A 20151-nucleotide genomic window follows, 5' to 3' on the forward strand; every position below is an offset into this window, starting at 1 on the left:
TGCTAGCATGGAAAGCGGACATTAAACGACGACGACGATGATGATGATGATGATGAAAAGGCATAGATAGCATCCTTGGCATTGCAAATGTTACTCATGTAAATTTACCAGTTAATTCAATAATCAATGTCATTTAGCTTTGTATGAACAATGACTGTACACCACACCGTCATCTGGTCGATGCAGCAAGTGTGAAGCGAATGAATAATGGTAATTTAAATGCGGAGACAAACTGATATGATATGCCAGTTCGCAAACATCCATGCAAACCTTCTTTTCAGATGCTGAATGCTCCCCCACCATCTCCCTGATCCCTCTTGTTACCTCTTCAGCATTCTTAGAGTTAGTAGAGACAAAAACAATGTAGACACTTTCAAAGGTAGGCCTGGTGATAAAGTTGAGTTTGTTAAAATGGAAGTGTTAGATGTATGTTGCATTCAAGAAGTAACGTGGAGGGGAGTGTCTGCTAGGTTCCTTACAGGCAAAGGACATAAGTACAAAACTTTCTGGGTAGGTAACAGTCATAGAGTAGGTGGAATGGTCATATTTTTAGCAGAGAAATGAGTAGATGATGTAATCGAGGTAGTCAGAATGTGTGATAGGATACTTATGCTTAAAATAGTTTTGCAAATTAGTACAGCGACTATTATTTCTACTTATGCTCCTCAACCACAGAGGAGATAATAAAAGACGAAGACAACTGATTTGCTTTGCTTGAGAAGACCTGCCCAACTGAGTAAAATAAAGACCATAAAGTGATGTCCTTTATGTCCAGCCCACCAACCCCTCCCCATCTCTAAACAGAATCTATTCCTTCCCCAACAACCCATCTTCCTTCAACCATGATTACCATCCACTGTATTCCCCTTCCATTCTCTTTCAGGTGCCAACCTACACACAATATGTCCCTGCTGAATCTCTTCATCATAACAATCCTCCTAATATCCTCTCCCTCTAGCCATGCCCACTCATTCCATCCCCTTCTCCATCTACCACTTTCCTTTTGCAATCTCACGAACATACACACATCCATTTACTTTCTCCAATCTCCAGATCATTCACCCCTATCACATTTTCACAATCTTTTTTTTTTCTCTCACTCCCTACTTCCTTCTGACTTGAGGTAGCCATATTTTCCTTTCTTTTCAAAACTCCTTTTCTATCCCTCAATACTACCCCCTTACCTCAGTTGAGAGGTCTTGTCTTGCAAGTTACTTCATGGCCTCACAGCTGCTGGTGCCATGTAAAAAGCATCCAGTATACAGATATATTCCTATAGTATATATGCATAAGTATACATATGGCATGCAGGTGGGAACAGTGTTCAATGAAGGGTGGTGTGTGTAAAGTATCTGAAGATGGTTGTTTCACTCTTTTAGTGTGATTTAAGGGAGATTTTGTTGCTATTGAAAGGAAGACTATGTGTTTTATTAAAGTATACTGGAATTATTGTTGAATATATTTTTCATGTATATTGAATACTGCAACTATTACATGTTATGTATGGGTTTTCTTAGGTTATTGCATAATCCCCAGGTACATTTATTTCATTGGAAAATCTTAAAAATTATGCACTGAAAGTTTGGTATCTTCATAGTGGTTGCAATGGATATGTATTGCTTGTTCTTTATGTTACTAGACAAATATTTACTCACTATCTGAAAGTATTAATGAATGTAGGTGAATGAAGTAATACAAATTTTGAAAGAAACTGTTAAAACTGATACTGACGAAGTTAATGAACTTCAAATAAAAGAAATATATGTATCTGGTTGAATATTTGTTTCTGAATCTATTGCTGTATATTGTTTTCTTTTCTACTCTAGGCACAAGGCCTGAAATTTTGGGGGAGGGGGGGGGCAGTCAATTAGATCAACCTCAGTACACAACTGGTATTTAATTTATCGACCCCGAAAGGATGAAAGGCAAAGTCAACCTCAGTGGAATTTGAACTCAGAATGTAAAGACAGATGAAATACCGCTAAGCATTTTGCCCAACATGCTAACGTTTCTGCCACCTCATCGCCTTAATCTATTGCTGTATAGTGTTATTATTATATTCCTGCTGAATCTTTTTATTTTTTGATAGGGATGGTTATGTGAAAAGAGTTACTGCATAATTATGATTTCATTATTATGTAATTTGTCTATTCTCAATTGAAGTCATAATCACCATCATCATTTAATGCCCATTTTCCATGCTGGCACAGGTTGGACAGTTTGACAGGAGCTGGTAAGACAGAAAACTATGCTAGGCTCCAGTGTCTGTTTTGGCATGGTTCCTATGGCTGGCTGCTCTTCCTAATGCCAGCCACTTTACAGAATGTAATGTGCTTTTAACATGGCATGGTTTTAATGTGATACAGTTGCATGGTTTTAATGTGACACAGTCACATGGTTCCTTCAGCTGGATTCCCCTTGTTACACCATTTTCATGTGGCACCAACACTGGTGAGGTTTGCAAGTAACTTTCAAGAGCAAGACTCCTTGAGTGGGGAGAGGTTAAAGTATAATAGAGGAATAGAGACAAGTGTCTTGCTGTTGAGGAGATATAGTGTAACCCAGTTAGGAAAGAAAGGTCAGAAAGGGATGGAGAGAGAGAGAGAGATAGTTAGAGAGGAAGATAAGGAAACATTGTTGCTCCAATTGGGAAAGAAAAGTAAGAGAGAATGGAAGATAAAGAGAGGTTTATATACCCAACATGTTTAAGTATTTTATAGATCAACTTCTATTATAACATCATCATAATCATCATCATCATCATCATCGTTTAACGTTCGCTTTCCATGCTAGCATGGGTTGGACGATTTGACTGAGGACTGGTGGAGCCCGAAGGCCACACAAGGCTCCAATCTGATTTGGCAGAGTTTCTACAGCTGGATGCCCTTCCTAGCGCCAACCACTCTGAGAGTGCAGTAGGTGCTTTTACGTGTCACCCGCATGAAGGCCAGTCAGGCAATACTGGCAATGGCCACGCTCAAAATGGTGTATTATATGTGCCACCCGCACAAGAGCCAGTCCAGGGGCACTGGCAACGATCTTGCTCGAAAGTCCTTACACATGCTGCGAGCACAAGTGCCAGAAAGGCGACGCTGGGCACAGGTGCCATCACGATTTCGCTTTCGCTTGCTCCAATAAGTCTTCACAACCTGAGTTTCGTGTCCAATGAAGGAGACGACGTTGGCATGGGTGCCAGTCATCGAATTTAGTTCGATTTCGATTTCACTTGCCTCAACAGGTCTTCGCAAGCGGAGTTTAGTGTCCAATGAAGGGAAGGTACGCATAAGTGGGCTGGCTACACCCCTGGCAGAGGTCTTGGATTTAGGTCTCACTTGGCCTGCCGGGTCTTTTCAAGCACAGCATATTTCCAAAGGTCTCGGTCAGAAGTCATCGCCTCGGTGAGGCCCAATGTTCGAAGGTCTTGCCTCACCACCTCATCCCAGGTCATCCTGGGCCTACCTCTTCCACAGGTTACCTCCACTTCTAGGATGTGGCACTTTTTCAAGCAGCTATCCTCATCCATTCTCGCTACATGACCATACCAGCGTAATCGTCTCTTGCACACCACAACTGATGCTTTGTAAGTTCAACTTTTCTCTCAAGGTACTGATACTCTGTCTAGTATGCACACTGACATTACACATCCATCGGAGCATACTGGCTTCATTCCTTGCGAGCCTATGCATGTCTTCGGCAGTCACAGCCCATGTTTCACTGCCATGAAGCATGGCTGTTCGTACACATGCATCATACAGTCTGCCTTTTACTCTGAGTGAGAGGCCCCTTGTCACCAGCAGAGGTAAGAGCTCTCTGAACTTTGTCCAGGCTATTCTTATTCTAGCAGCTACACTTTCAGCGCACCCTCCCCCACTACTAACTTGGTCACCTAGATAGCAGAAGCTATCAACCACTTCTAGTTTTTCTCTCTGGAATGTGGCAGAAGTTGTTTTCTGCACATTTACAGTGTTTATAGCTCCTGAACATATGCCACATACAAAAACTAACTTGCTAGTTAACCTTCCTTTGATATTGCTGCACCTCTTATGTGTCCATAGCTTGCACTGGGTGCATCTTATAGAGTTTCTACCTATGCCTTTTCTACAGATCGAGCAGGGCCATCTACATGAAGGGGTTTGTCTATTGTCTACCTTCCTACTTATTAGGACTTTGGTTTTAGCTAGGTTGATTCTAGTCCTTGCTTCCACACCTGAAACTTCTCTTCTAGTTCTGACAGTGACTCAGCAATTAGTGCAAGGTCATCAGCATAGAGGAGCTCCCAGGGGCATCCTGTCTTGTATTCCTCTGTTATAGCCTGGAGGACTATGATAAAAAGAAGGGGGTTGAGGACAGAACCTTGGTGGACCCCTACCTCTACCCGGAGTTCTTCACTGTACTCATTGCCAACCCTCACCTTACTAACAGCGTCTCTGTACATGGCTTGCACAGCTCTCACTAACCATTCCTCTATCCCTAGTTTCCTCATTGACCACCAGATGAGGGATCGGGGGACCCTGTCAAAGGCTTTCTCCATGTCAATGAAAGCCAGGTACAGAGGTTTATCCTTGGCTAGGTGTTTCTCCTGAAGCTGTCTTACCAGAAATATAGCATCAGTGGTGCTTTTCCCAGGCACAAACCCAAACTGCATCTCATCTAAACTGACCCGCTCCCTAAGTAGTTGGGCTATGACCCTCTCTGTGACTTTCATTACCTGATCTAACAACTTGATACCTCTGTAATTATTTGTATCTAAAGCATCACCTTTACCTTTGTAGCAGTTGACTATGGTGCTGCTACACCAGTCATTGGGTATGACTCCTTCGTGTATCACCTGGTTAACAATATAGGTGACTAGGCTATAGCCAACACTGCCAGATATTTTGAGCATCTCTGCATTGATTCCTGATGGGCCGGGGGGGGCCTTCCCTGTCTTCATACTCTTAATTGCTTTATCTACCATGGTACTGTCAACTCGGATAGCTGGTCCCTCAGATGGGTCGACATTCGGCAGACTCTCTTTCTCCCATTCATTCTCTTTATTGAGCAATCTTTCGTAGTGGCGTCTCCAAACCTCTTTCTTTGCAGCCTCGTTTAGTGCAAGCGTACCATCATCCATGTGAACACGTTTCTCTCCCATCATGATTCTCTCTCACACACTGTCTTGCAACACGGAATACCTCAAGTCTTTGGTCCTCACGGTGCAGAACAGTGGCAAACTTTTTCTTATCTGCCTCCCCTCTGGCTAAATAAACCTGTCGCCTAGCTTCCCTTCTGGCAGTCTGATACAATTCAGCTTACAATAAGTTAAACTGTTTTCAAACTTCAAATTCACTCCATGCTTTTTAAATGTTTCCATATTTTGTAATTTGTGTGTAAATGATACCAAGCATGATGTGTTGATAAATACTGTTTGCTGTTCTGTACGGCTGAAATCTGTATTGTTGGTTTCTTATTTCATTGCCAGAAACTTTTGTAAATGAGAACTTCCTTGTAAGCAACGTTCTTTGTGGAATGTTTATCATTTGGTATATATATGTTTAATCTTGGAAATTCTGTGGACACTCTAGAGATAGCAACATATTTTAGTTCATGTGTGAATATGGACTTTGGTAAATATAAAGCTATTTTTTCAAATGTTTGTCTTTGTCATTTATTAATTATCCTTGCCATTGTTAATTTAACTGTTAACTCTTCACTTACTGAAGAAAGAGCAACTCTTAGAATAAATAGTTTCTTGAATAACTAAACATGTACCGTTACACAGTGAAGGTACGTGGCTTAGTGGTTAGAGTATTCAGCTCATGATCATAAGGTCATAAATTTAATTCTGGGTGATGTGTTGTGTCCTTGAGCAAGACACTTTATTTCACATTGCTCCAGTCCACTCAGCTGGTAAAAATGAGTATTTCAAGGGGCCAGCATTGTCACACTCTGAAACTTCCTGAGAACTATACTAAGGGTACAAGTGTCTGTGGAGTGCTCAGCTACTTGCACATTAATTTCACGAGCAATCTGTTCTGTTGATTGGATCAACAGGAACCTTTGTTGTCATAACCAATGGAGTGCCAGTTTACCATTACACATGCCATTAGCTTGGTCAATGTATGTAAGAGAATAATTACTGCATTAGTTTTTAATTTGAATATGTGATGATAAGCCTGAAATATTTAGTCTGAAGTGTCATCCTGATGTGATCATTGCTCACCATTAACCCTTTCGTTACTATATTTCTGACCAAAATACACCCCTCATGAGTTTCAATTAAATTCTAAAATAATCATGAATTTAGACTAGTCTCATTAAACACCTGTAACTTTTTTATTTATCAACATATTAATGTGATATTTGGAACATAATTAAAGAAAGGGTTCTTAATCAATGCTATTGCATAATTTTTGTCTCAACTGGGGTACTGCTAGTGTCTCTCACATGTAAATATTGGTTCAGCTTCACAAATCGTACTCATTCATAATACTGGAAATATATTCATCACCAAAAGGTTCCTGATCGCTCCAGTAATTTGTTATTCTGGGTAACTGTCTAATACCCATAATAATATTTACGGCAAAAAATGCCCATATTTCATCTACAGTTGCAGGAAACCACAAGCTATCTTTTTTTTCCGGCTTGTTTACATTCTGCGTAACGGTTTGTTTCCGCAGTAATCATTTCAAACAAGCATGCTTGAAAAAATAAGAAAAAGAAGTCTAAAGGTTTCGCTTCCTGAGAAAGACTATGGGTAGACCCTGTCTCCTCAGAAAAATTGTTAATAAACATATTTTTTGAATCTTTACTCCAATCTGGTGTAAAATCATCCTTGCTGTCGCCGTCGCTGCTTTCAGAATTGCAGCTTTCAGTTTCAGATACAGAAATATCTGATTCATTATCGTTCACCACGTGCTTTTGTAGCTCATTCATTCTTTTCTTCGATATCTCGATATCTTCTGTTGAAAAACCTTCAAATTCAGAATCACTGCTTGATAGCATGAAACTCCTCTCCATCTTCAAAGTTGAAAAAAATTAACGCCGCAAAAAATGTGGAAAAAAAATCTTCCAAAATTCACTGAGTTCAAATATCATGCCAAACAATGTTGGATACAATAACTCAACTGTTTGCGAAGTGAAATCAGGTGTTTTAACGAATGTACTAACGAGATTTGGGTTCAAATATACATTTAAATAACAATGGGTACTCTCGGCCGGCTACGGCCAGATTGGTCTTATGAACCAAAAAATTTTTTGGACGGCTACGGCTGGGTTAGTAATGAAAGGGTTAAAGAGAAACTTTTCATCTCCTGGAATCAATTTTAGTATTTCCTTATTAATTTTGATCAACATCAACATTTTTAGGTGCTAAAACAATTTTTCAAATTCTTTCTAGTTGACATTTCTATAGAAAACTGAGGAAATGAAGTCACTAAAATCATGAACAATAATAATTTCACCATTTGCTTCTACAGAACCATTCTCTACATGAAGTATAAAGTTGTTGAACTGAATTTGGTTGTTTTGGTCTTCTGCATTCTGTGCATATGATTTTAATTGAATATTTTCTGTCAGTTGAATCTTTTCGCATGTTTCTATAAAGATGAATTATCAAAGCTGAAGTCTATTATCTGTGGTCTGTTTCCAAGTTCAATGACAAAAAATATTTGTTGAAAATCCCCATCAAAAGTTAATACTTTTCTTCCAAACAGAACATGTTCAAACCTGGGGTTAATCATTTTCATAAGATCTTTTAATGTTCTATCCAATACCTCTAGTATCTCAAATTATAGCATCAGCCTGAATGATGGTAGCTTTGTCACTCCATATGGATACATTACATGTGATACCATTAACTATCATAGATTGAAGGGAAGGGAGAAAGCAGTATGAGCCAGTGTACCCCCTGCAAGTAGCAATGCAACTATAGCAGATGATGTACTTGCTATTGCAATCTTTCCTTCTTTGTGAACATAAGAGAGAATGACACTATAGAGAAAAGTTTTACCTGACCCACCCAGCCAATCAATAAACAAAGCTTTAATGGTGATAATCTTGTGACTGTGAGTATCTGCTTTTGGACTGTGAATTGCTTCTTTAATGATCTGGAATTCAGCTTAATTTTTTGACATTTTCATCAAAGAAAATCTTTTGTGGGAAATTTATAAGATCTTACAGAATGAATGATGGTGAAAGTATTCATGTTTGGTATACTCATGGGGAGGGGAATTGTTTAATGTTGAACCATTTTCTCTTAAAATAAATTCAGTTTTTTTTAATAATGTATGTTGTTGTATGCTATCATTGATATCTTCTACTTCTAAAGCAGTCATTTGATGTTCTGAAAGTTGCCTTTCAAATGCTGTAAATAATTTGTCAGAGCAGAAAATCTTTGCAGCTGATATGGAGTTGCTGAAACATTTACAAACCCCATAGTTATATAGTATTCACAGTCATCATGTGCTAAGCCCAGTTTCATTGAAGCCTCTTTTTAAGTATGGAAAATTACACCATTAATAGCTCTCATATCTTCAAATCTAGGAATATGATGCAATTAAGCTCTCAGAATTGATTCTGTTCCTTTGGTGAAAAAAAGTAAATACACCTAATTGTGTGTGCATCATTTTCTTTGCGATACCACATTTTCTTAGTATTATTCAAGTGTGAAATTCAGGGAAATGTACAAATGACTTATCTGGTGATTCTCAGTTAACTTGCACCCATTCAGTAAGGGTGAACTTGCCATGAGTATGGATAACATGTTAAATATCATCATTACCATCAAAGTAAATGTATTACTGTTGGGATAAATGAACTGTAGGCTGTTGGACTAGAGGACATGAACCATATAATTTGAAACCCCAAATCCTCTAGGCTGCCTCTGATGAAGATACATTACATAGCAACCATTAATATAATTTTCAATTTCATCTTTGTGTGTTTCTGTTTGTTGTGCATTAGTTTGTCCACTAATATCGACTGTCACCCAATCACAATCTTCGTGAATACATTTGCTACTATATTTTACAGATGCATATATCTATACATCTCAATGGCCTCCATATTTGACTAAAAAGAAAATGGGGAATATGGTACTACTGAACAATTAATCTAATTTGACATTTGACTTTGTAAATGTAGAACCATTATTTCAACATCAGTAAAGTGGATGACTGTATATAACTGTGTAATGGATTTTTCTGAAAATCCTTAGGGAAATGTTTTTTACATTTCCCATCAACCATACACGTTGCATTGGGTTTATCTCTCCAACATGGACCATGTAGCATGCTTTTGGTGACATGCTGAAACAGAATTGGTTGTACTTGTGGAATTGGAAGTTCTGCATAGATAAACTTTTCATATGAACAACATATGACAATGATGAAGTCCATGCTTTTGAAACACTGTAGTCAACATGTATCCTACAATCTCTCCCAAATATCATGGAAGAGATCCCTAAGTTTCATATTAAATACCCTGTCAGTTAAGTCTGGTCTGTGATTTTTCTTTCCATTGGGGATCACAGGTAAAAGTGATGAAGGAATTTAGATTTTCTAACATTTGAACAATTGCCATTGAGTTTTGACATAGTTTCTGCAGTCATTGTGGGTCTCCTAAGAATGTTGCAGGTATGAAAACTTTTTTGCATATATTTGAGCTATGGGAATACATGTAATCATGAATATTTTGATAAATTCATGCTCTGATTTTTTTGGTTATATTGAATCTACTGTAACCTGGCTTCTTCAGTCTTGGAATGTATATCACAATAATATTTCTGAACTAAACAACCTGAGTCATGAAGGAATTGGAAATCATGTTCCTGAACCATAAGCCTATATTTGTAAAAATCCATCTGTGATATTTTATGACTCTTACCTCCAACATCAAAAGTTGATTCTTTATCCCCTATCATCAAATGAAAATAGCAATGGGAATTGCAGTGGGTCATAATTTGAATGCACTGAATTGATTGTTCGAAGGAGTGATTCACCAGGAACACACCTTTTATGCTGTGTCAGAGGTCTTTGGGGTTGTACCTTTTCCAGAATTCTGGCATAATTATTGCAATTTCTGTAACTAGATGATTGCATGCTTGGTTACCAGCTGTAGGAATGTATTTGTCTTCTGAATAACCACTGTGAACTCTTGTGTATCAACAGTGTCTAAATATTCTGCACTGTTATGTTGCTGAGGAAGTCGATACTTTCTGAGATCTTCATATTGCCAGAGATCCCACTCCTTTGTCATCTCATCTCTTAAACTCAGAGTCCTGAGGTCAGCCTTCACCACTTCATCCCAGGTCTTCCAGTATAGTATAGTTTAAGGGAGATTTGGCTGCCATTTCTAGCTTGTTGAATAACCATATAGAGGTCTTACTTGTAGATGTGTGACTGCTGGATAAGAGCTGATGTACTCATTTGAAATGTTTTTTAATTATGTTTATAACTATAAAATAAAATATTGCAAAGCAGTTGTTAACAGAAAGTGCATTTAATATTAAAAAACAACGATGAATGAATGAAGAATATTATATGGAAAAAACAAAAAATGAAACATAAGCTGTAATAATAAGAAAAATTTCAACACAAAGTGTTGTCAACAACTGAAACAGGCTTAAACAAAATATAAGTATTAAATAAGCAGGAAGAAACACAGTATTAATGATAATAAACATGTAAGAAAAATGCAATGGAGACTTTTGAATGACTTATATCGCACACAAATAGCAAATGAAGTTGAAGATATGTTCAAATACACAATGTTTTGCCAAGTAAAAATAAAAAGAAGAAAAACATGCTGCTTTCATGTGTGCACACAAACTATACTCTGGTCTCAGAGACTTCTCTCTGGGCAGAACACAGTGAAAAGGAGGTCATTGTACAGGCATTTTACTAGAAGGCCATAGTTAACATATTTTAAAAAATATATGTATCATCATCATCATCATTTAACTGCTTTCCATGCTGGCATGGGTTGAACAGTTTAACATGGAGCTGGCTAGCAGGAAGCTGTCCAGACTCGAACTGTCTGTTGTGGCACGGTTTCTATGGCTGGATGCCCTTCCTAACACCAACCACTTAACAGTGTGTGCTGGGTGCTATTTACATGCCACTGGCACGGGGGCATTTTAAGTGGAAATGGCGCCTGAAAGGACAAGCCTGTATATGTGGAAGACAATTTTACTTAGCTTGATGTGTCTTATCAAGTACAGCAAATCGCCACATCTCCCAGTCCCTTGCCATTTCCTCAGTGAGGCCCAGCATCCGAAGATGCTTTCTTACCACTTCATACCATGTCTTCAAGGGTCTATTCTTTCCACAGGTGCTCTTTACAATTAGAACTTAGTACTTCTTTATGCAACTGTCCTCATCTATACGCATCATATGACCAAGCCAGTGCAGTCTTCTCTCTTGCACACAACATCTGATGTCTTTTACACCCAGTTTTCCTCATAAATCATTTACACTCTGTCATGTATGCACACTGACATTACCCATCCAGTGGAGCATGCTAGCTTTATTTCTTTCAAGCCTTAGCAAGTCCTCTATAGTCAAAGCCCATGTTTCACTGCCATGAAACACAGCTGTATGTACACAGGTATCATACAATGTGTCTTTCACTTTGAAGGAAAGGCCCTTAGTTACCAACAAAAGTAGAAGCTCTCTGAACTTCACCCAGTCCATTCTTATCCTAGCAACTACACTTTCAGATCTCCTTCCCCCACTGTTAACTTGGTTTCCTAGGTAACAGAAGCTATTTACTACTTCTAATGATTCAACTGAGTATTTGAGGGAACCTATTGTCTGTGTATTTTTAGTGCTTAGTGTACCTGCACATTTGCCACACACAAAAACCATATTCTCTGTTAACCTTCTTATGTGTCTAAAGCTTGCCAGAGATCCCACTCATTTGTCATCTCATCTCTTAAGCTCAGAGTCCTGAGGTCAGCCTTCACCACTTCATCCCAGGTCTTCCAGTATGGTATAGTTTAATGGAGATTTGGCTGCCATTTCTAGCTTGTTGAGAGACCGTTTGCTTACATATCGAGCAGGGCCATCTCCCACAAGGAACTTTTGATTTGTCTGTTTTCCTACTTGCTAGGACTTTGGTTTTTGCTAAATTAACCCTAAGGCCCTTAGATTCGAGACCTTGTTTCCACACCTGGAATTTCTTCTCTAGGACAGCTATAAGAACAGGGTCATCAGTGTAGAGGAGCTCCCAGGGACAGCTGGTCTTGAATTCCTCTGTTATGGTCTGGAGGACTAAGATAAACAGGAGAGGGACTCCTACCTGTACACTGAATTCATTGTTATACTTGTTGCCAACGTTCACCCTTCTAGCAGCATCCCTGTACATGGCTTGTGCTGTTCACACTAACCACTCATCTATCCCTAGCTTCTGCATTGACCACCAGATAAGGGAGTGGTTGACTCTATCAAAGGCTTTCTCCATGTTGACAAAAGCCAGGTACAGAGGTTTACTTTTTGCTAAATATTTCTTCTGTAGTTGCCTAACCAGGAATATAGCATCAGTTGTGCTCCTACCTGGCACAAATCTGAACTGCAACTCATCTACACTAACTCTTTCTAATGAATTGAACTATGGCCCTTTCTTTGACTTTCATCACCTAGTCCAGCAATTTGATGCTTCAGTAATTATTTCTGTTAAAAGCATCACCTTTGCCTTTGTAGCAATTGACTATAATGCTGCTACACCACTTGTTGGTATGACTCCCTCGTAACTATAATGGTGACTAGGCTATATCTTACTCCGCCAGATAAATAACCACACACAATTTAGTATACATTCTAACTTATTTTTAATATATATGAAAATATACTTTTTCAGCATTCAGCTTAACCCTTTAACATTCAAATCACTGTCAAATGAAATGTAGTGCTTATTTATTCACACTGTTTTCAATTAGTCAGGCATTATCTTGTAGATATTGAGGATGTTATTGTTTATTTTTAGAATGACTTGGTAGGGTAGGTGTGAGAAGCCAAATCTGGTCAGTTTGAACATAAAAACTGGTAGAATAATTGGAACAGATATGGCTGGTTTAAATGTTAAGGGACTAATTTACTAATGTTACTAGCAGATTTAATAAACCCCCTTCCCAGTTCATTTCAGATTTAACCAATTACTGACCTGTATTCATTCACCTCTATTTCTTATTTTTAAATTAATTTATACCATTTAAAATTTTATTTCCTATTTATTAATTCGACCATGGTTTTTGACTTTTTTTATTATCAGATTTCTGTCACCAATAAATTGTTGATAGAACAACATTACCAGAGAAATTCAAATGTTGGATACTGCAATTTGGACTGTACCCAAGGATAATGCGGCAATTGCAAATGTGCAAAATAGCCTCGAGTAGAGTAGAAAGGATGGAACAAAGATGTAGTGTGTTTATCAGAAAAAGTTTGGTCTTCCAAAACCACTAAATACAACTGCACTATATGGAAAACCCGTGCTGCAACTACCGATAACATCAATCACCAAAGAATATAAGGCAGGAAAGGCAAGGACAGTAATGATGCTAAGGTATTTGAAAGATCAGAACATCTGAGAAAACCCTCCAAAGGTATGAACAGGGAAGAAATGGAAAGCGGAAGAGGCAGTAAACAGGGCGATCAGAAAGCTACGGCAAACTGATATAGTCAGAGTGATGCAAGAAGCAAGAGCCAGTCTAGAGTCGCACAATTTCCAGCCATTTTGCATGAGCAGTGTAAAAGAGATGAAAGAGACAGTAGAAGACGAAGTGAGAGAGGAGGAAGAAGACAGGTGAAATGTACATTTGGTGCAATGTAGTCAACAGGGACAGTGCCTGAGATGGGAGGAATATGTAGTCAGTTGCAGAATCTCATGGAAGGAACTTTGGGCTTGGGAACAAGCAAGAACATCCGGATCTTTTTTAAAACGGGGGCCACATTTTTCATTAACGAAACACTTTGAAACTTGGAACACTGGTAGAATGTGTCATATAAAACATCTTTTTCTCTTAGTCTTCTTAAAAAAAATAGAAATCCATAAATTATTCCATGTTAAAGTTGTCGTATTTCTGTAATTTCAACCAATCACTGACGTCCATTCAGCTGATATACATTAAGTGCCGACTACATAAACAAACGGGTTAGGGTTAGGGTTAGGGTTAGGGTTAAAGCAAATTTAAAATGAAAAAAGCAAATAAAACGAAGGTATGGAGATTAAATATGCTTTACATCGCTTAATCAGCCAAAGGAGTAAATGTAAACAACTGAATACTTGTCAGTGATTGGTTGAAATTATCGAAATAAGACAATTTTTTACATGAAATAAATTCGAATACAAAAATATTTTTCTGTTCTATAACACAAAATAGATAAGTATACAAAGTTTGAAAGTCTTTCCATACCAAAAACACTACGTAAAACATTAATGAAAAATGTGGCCCCCGTTTTAAAATAGATCCGAACATCCTTCCTGATAAAGTCTACCTTTGACGTTTTACCTTCACCAGCGAATTTAGTCCAGTGGAACATACAAACAACTGATGAATGTAGATGCGAAGAGAAAGCAACGGTGAGACATGTTCTGTCAAACTGCAGGCTAGCACCAGACAGATATACACGGCATCACAATCAAGTCCTTGGTGTCATAAGCGCAGCACTCAAGAAGAAGATCAAGAGATATAACAGGGGAGAATACCCAAAAATGGAAAAGTGTGGAAAAATATACTGGCTGCTGGAATTGAAACTAACATGACACTGTTGGAAAGCAAGTTTAGAGAGGGTACAGGTTAAAACTACGTGCCCTTCCCCTCCATTAGTCAATTGAAGCTTAGACAGTGTCACGTGACAGTTAGCTGGTGCTGGCTGCTGGAGCCTACCAGCAAGTATTTAAATGGAAATTTGGCAGGATGGTCATTCGCCCACTGACATTCATTAACGCTGCATCAAAGAAACGCACTCAACACCAGAGCTGAAGACACCTCCGAAAGTGGGGGCCCCGCCATGTCGAAAACGGTAGAGGAGTAGGGATCGAAACCGGACGTGGTTCCTCCTGATGATGCCTTTAGCCATTGGATCCTATAAAGGAGCTGTTGAGGTAGCAAACCATTGAACGTGGTTGGAATTCCTAACCTCCTTTTAATGAAAAATTAACAACTATAGCTTACTATCTAAATACTACCTTATATGTAATGAAACTTACCATCTGTTTCCTACATAAATACCAAAAGAAAATATTTCATCACTTGTTGAATAAGCTGTCAGGTGAAACTTAAGTAGTATTCAACACAAATTCAATAATAAATTTAACTCTCCTTTCAGTTTCAAGTTTCCCTCACCATCAGTAAATCTGTCATTATACTTAAACTCACTTTAAACTAATACTCTTAATTTACATTATATAAGTATATAAAAAGGAAAAGAAAAATTAACAAGAACTCAGGTATTTCTGTTTAAATTTTATTCATTTTACCCAGGCTACCCTATCTATTGTGTGAAAGATATACCTTCATATAGAACAAATATCAACACTGCATCAAGTCAAATCCCATTTAAATTATATCCTTTATAAATTAGTGTGTTTATATCAGTAAAAGGGAAAATTTTACTATAACTTCTATCTTATTTTATTACTTTTGTTATATGTGAAAATGGTAAAATTAAATCATTAAAAATATGTTTACCTTATATAGGCACCCTTTTTACGAATTTGACAGATATCTGATGGTAGAATTCTTGACACCAATGGCACTGAAAATATAAAAAATATGGCAATACTTACATCGGAATTAATATTAACAAGAAACTTATTACTTTTTCACTTGTTACTCTAGTGTTGGTGCTAATCCACCTAGATTAACAAAGCACACACTAATTCCCTGCCAGCAGCTAAGCCATCATATTTCAAAGCAACAAGGAGATTTAAAGATGGATAATGGCTAAATAAAAAAGTATTTATCTTGATTATTTATAAAAAGAATTCAAATTCTGCAACTTAATCTTTGAATTCACTGGAAATTAGAAACATGTGCTCTAAAACCTGACTAGATTGGATTTTAGAGTTTGTAGTTTCTACCAATTTCTGTAACAACCTTCTTGTTCTGATCACTGGTTCTGCAATCACAATTATACTAGGTATCATTATGAATTTTTGAAAATATTTAAATAGAATTTCTACTGTATTTTTTTATGGAGGGCATCCAAAAACAAACGTTTTTACACCTCATTTGTGAAATTTAGATGAATATTTTAAGAAATGTGACATTTTAAATGGCCAGCGAATTGGTCAAAATCTTGCTTAATTGGCCTAAATAAATAACCAGCCATATTTGTGATGTCATATCTTTGAAACTGAGGTGATAATCATCTTCAAATTAAACAAATTAATAGTATGCATAGCATAGCAGTTGCCTTCTTTTTTCAGATTCTTGAAGCTAAAACTCAATAGTTTTGACAAATTTTTTAAAGAAACAATCAATTTCACAGTGCTTTCAGACCTAGCTAAATTCAAAAGTACAAGCTATATGGAGTTGAGTTTTGGTACATTTGTAGTAGGTATAGAACTAAATAAATCAGGAAATTTTGGGAGATGATAGCATTTCAATAAAATTCTAAATGACTATTAAAAATGGTAAAGTTTCTGATCAGGATGCTCACATAAGTTGGATTTTCTCTATTTTTTTTTCCACCATGACCTTGGAAATGATGTGGGGAAGCTTTTTATGAAAAAAGGTTTTTGAAAATTTATGATGTTTTTTTTGTCTTCAAGCATCACACTTCTGAACTGATTTTGGCCAATTTCTTTTATGCACTATGTACTTAAAAACAAAGGGAGAAGCTTTTTTGATGGTAAAAAAAAAAAAAAAAAAATTCAAATGTAAAGGTGTGTGATTTAAGGGAGATTCAGCCGTTGTTTCTAGTACATCCCACGACCACCTGGAACGTTTCTCAGAATTACATGTAGACCTAGATTTGAAAAATTACATGATTAAAAAATTACATGTAGACCTAGATTAAAAAACAAACAAAATCTATTAATTCCTTGCTTTAACATCAAAGTATAAATTAAATTGCTGTAACTTACAGCAAACTCGTGAGTAGGAGAGAGAGAAACCAAAAAACAACCCAGGACGACTATGTCAACACTACTACAAATTAATCTAACTGTATTCAAAATTGGAAGAAAAAAAGCATCACATTGGATTTAATAGTCTACAAAACAATATTCATTGCACAATATAATTTTTATTGCTGAAATTTGACCAATATTTCTCAAAGAAATTTACATGTACAAGAATATCTGCTAGCTAAAATTCAGATGTTGCTCTCCATATGTTAAAACAGCAAGAGTGATTAAACAACGTTCTCAATATGACAATTCCATGCTAAGTTTAGACTGTAAAAGACTTATGTAGCTCAATTTAGTACTCAATGTTCACTTGATCATTTTCATGTCAAAGTACATTTTTTCCACAAAAAATTATATATCATTTGAAAGTTCTGGATGTTAACTATATTTTCATATAGTTTTGATAAAAATCCAACACTTATATAATGTCAGGGTTCCTTAATCACCCTGGTATTTCCACCTATTCACAGAAATATATGTTTACTTAATAATTAGTTTGTCTATTTATTGAAATTCTGGCTAAAACTTGATATTTGAAATCTTGGATTCATGTTCTCTTTGATCTCTCACTCATCAGTTTGACAGGTAGTGTCAGCATAGCACCCTCTTTAGTGATTTTGTGCTCTTTTGTCACATCATAGCCAGATTTGGCAATGACCATAAAGAATTTGTGAGAAGTTTTTCTTTCTTATGATATAAAAATTTTAAAGAAAATATGTTCTTTTCTAAGTGAAAATTAATGAGAAAATTTTCACTTTTATATTTCATAATGATTATCTTGCCTACCTCCATCAATTTTTATATCAAAATGAAGCAAAACAGTCATTTTCATGACTGTATGGTTTTCAACACAAATTTCAACACAAAACCATACATGACTGTACGATTTTCAACACAAATCTAGATCAGTGCATTGACCTAGAATAAAGGCTATCAGTCAGCAAACAGGACAAACTTTATGAATGGGTGGAAATACCAGGGTGATTGAAGGACCCTGGCATATGTAAGAGTTAGATTTTGATTAAAACTATATGAGAAGTTCACATCCAGATCTTTCAAATGATGTATAATTTTCTACTCTTTTACTCGTTTCAGCCATGTGGCTGCAGTCATGCTAGAGCAGGAAAAAAATATGTACTTTGACATGAAAATGATCAAGCAGAATGTTGTTCATGATGTGACACCCCCTCTAGTGCTGGTGACATAAAATGCATCCAGTACACTCTGTAGTGGTTGGTGTTAGGAAGGTAATCCAACTTTAGAAGCTATGCCAAAAATGGAAAGCACAAACAAGATATGGTTCCAACCTGTCTAAGTGGACAATAACTCTGAATAACAAGTGACTTGGACTGTGATAACACACAATCCAAATCAGTACAGAAAACAAACATAAAATGATAACTGAAGAAAATTTAGATGGTACCATGGCTTATCTAATAATGGCTATTTAAAAAAAAAAGGTAATATCACTTACTCCTTGAACTTCAATAGTACCAATTTTTTCCCAGCTCTCTCATTATTTTTGTTTCTTTGTCACAATTCTTTTTTCTTCGTATATATTATTGGTTGTTGTTAAAAACTCTGAATTTCTTAAAATTCTGCATAAGGATTGTTGGATTTATCTATCAAACATGAGGATTTACCTGGGATTTGTATTCTACATACATTTACTGGTGTAGCAAACAAGTCGTAAACAGTGGTAATATGATGTAATGATCATGTTGCCCGAACAAGTATAATTGTTAGTTTCCCATTGGTTAAAATTACTGCCCATATTTGAATTCTAAACTTTCGTCAAAGAGAAATCTTTCATGAAATACAGTTCTTAGAATTCAGGCATGAGCAATTATAAAAACCCCGATTTTTGGGAAATTAATCAGTGGTTGTTGGTTGTCAATAGACTCCACGACACTCACTTTAGTGTCTGATGGTTGTCATTCATCTCCACAACACTCACTCCTTTGAGATACTGGCTATTTTTACGCCATGTCTATTACTTAAATCCAACAAGACTTATTTGAATTGTTGTGTAAACTCTAGTAAGTTTAGTATGAAAGAATTAGCTAGTATAAATTTTATGTCGTAACTCTCTACGACAAATTGCTTTACTTCTAAATGTACTGTAAATATTAAATGTACATGAATAAACTAATGTAATAAATATTTTCTCTTTCTTCCCATCTTTCAACCTGTTAATGAAATTTATTTCTGCAACTATGAAACTGTTTTTATAGCAGTGAAAATGAACACGAACTAATTTATCTTCAACATACATGCACATTCAACATGTTCATTTAAGCATCTTGACGTATATGTTTTCACTACAGCATTTATGTAGCTTGAGTTAGGATTTATGTCTAGTGATAATACTTATAGGGCTTTCCTATAAGTAGGTTATCTCCCTTGGCTAGGCGGCGCTCCATGTAGACAATTAAACTTCCGCAGACTATCCACGCTATTGTTATTGTTTTACGTCTTATCATGATACTTATCGAAGTACTTACTGTGCCTGAGTTAAAGAAATATTTAAGAATATATGGACAGTATGTTACTGGAAGAAAGGCGGACTTGATTGAAAGGTTGAAAGGTATAAAAATTCTGTCGATGAAGAATGTCAACAAAGTAAATTCATCTGACGATAAGTCTGAAGTATCGGATGATACTTCAGACAGGAATAAGCAGAAGCTTATATCTCCTCTCGGTGAAGTATTGCCTGATCCCAATCTGCTTTCAGCATAGCTTTCAGCAACCATTCACTGAGTTGGCCATGAGCATGATGAGGTGTAGAAGAGGTAGGGACAGTCACACTATAAAGTCTAATAATTAGAGGAATATTAGATTCAATGCTGTAAATTTATTATTTAATCAAACAAACACACACACACACACACACACATATATATATATATATACAAAAATAGGAGTCCACTTTTGCTGGTCATTCCTCTTATTTTTGTATGTAATATAATTTTAATCTTCAGATTTTTTTAATATGCTAGACCACTGGTTCTAATTGATTAATATCAATTTCTACCC

At 36.6% G+C, this 20151-nt stretch overlaps 1 protein-coding gene across 2 annotated transcripts in view; it reads right to left on the reverse strand.

The window, feature by feature from the left end:
* LOC149133717 (ankyrin repeat domain-containing protein 13C-A-like) overlaps positions 1-20151 on the reverse strand; it is a 331974-nt gene that overhangs the window by 136470 nt on the left and 175353 nt on the right. For both annotated transcript variants that reach the window (XM_089359124.1, XM_089359123.1), the window contains one exon: positions 15671-15737. In XM_089359124.1, coding sequence (XP_089215250.1) covers positions 15671-15737 — 67 coding nt within the window. The remainder of the gene's footprint in view (positions 1-15670; positions 15738-20151) is intronic.

Source organism: Octopus bimaculoides, chromosome 10 (genome assembly GCF_046866305.1).
Source record: "Octopus bimaculoides isolate indiv1 chromosome 10, ASM4686630v1, whole genome shotgun sequence".
Taxonomy (NCBI): domain Eukaryota; kingdom Metazoa; phylum Mollusca; class Cephalopoda; order Octopoda; family Octopodidae; genus Octopus; species Octopus bimaculoides.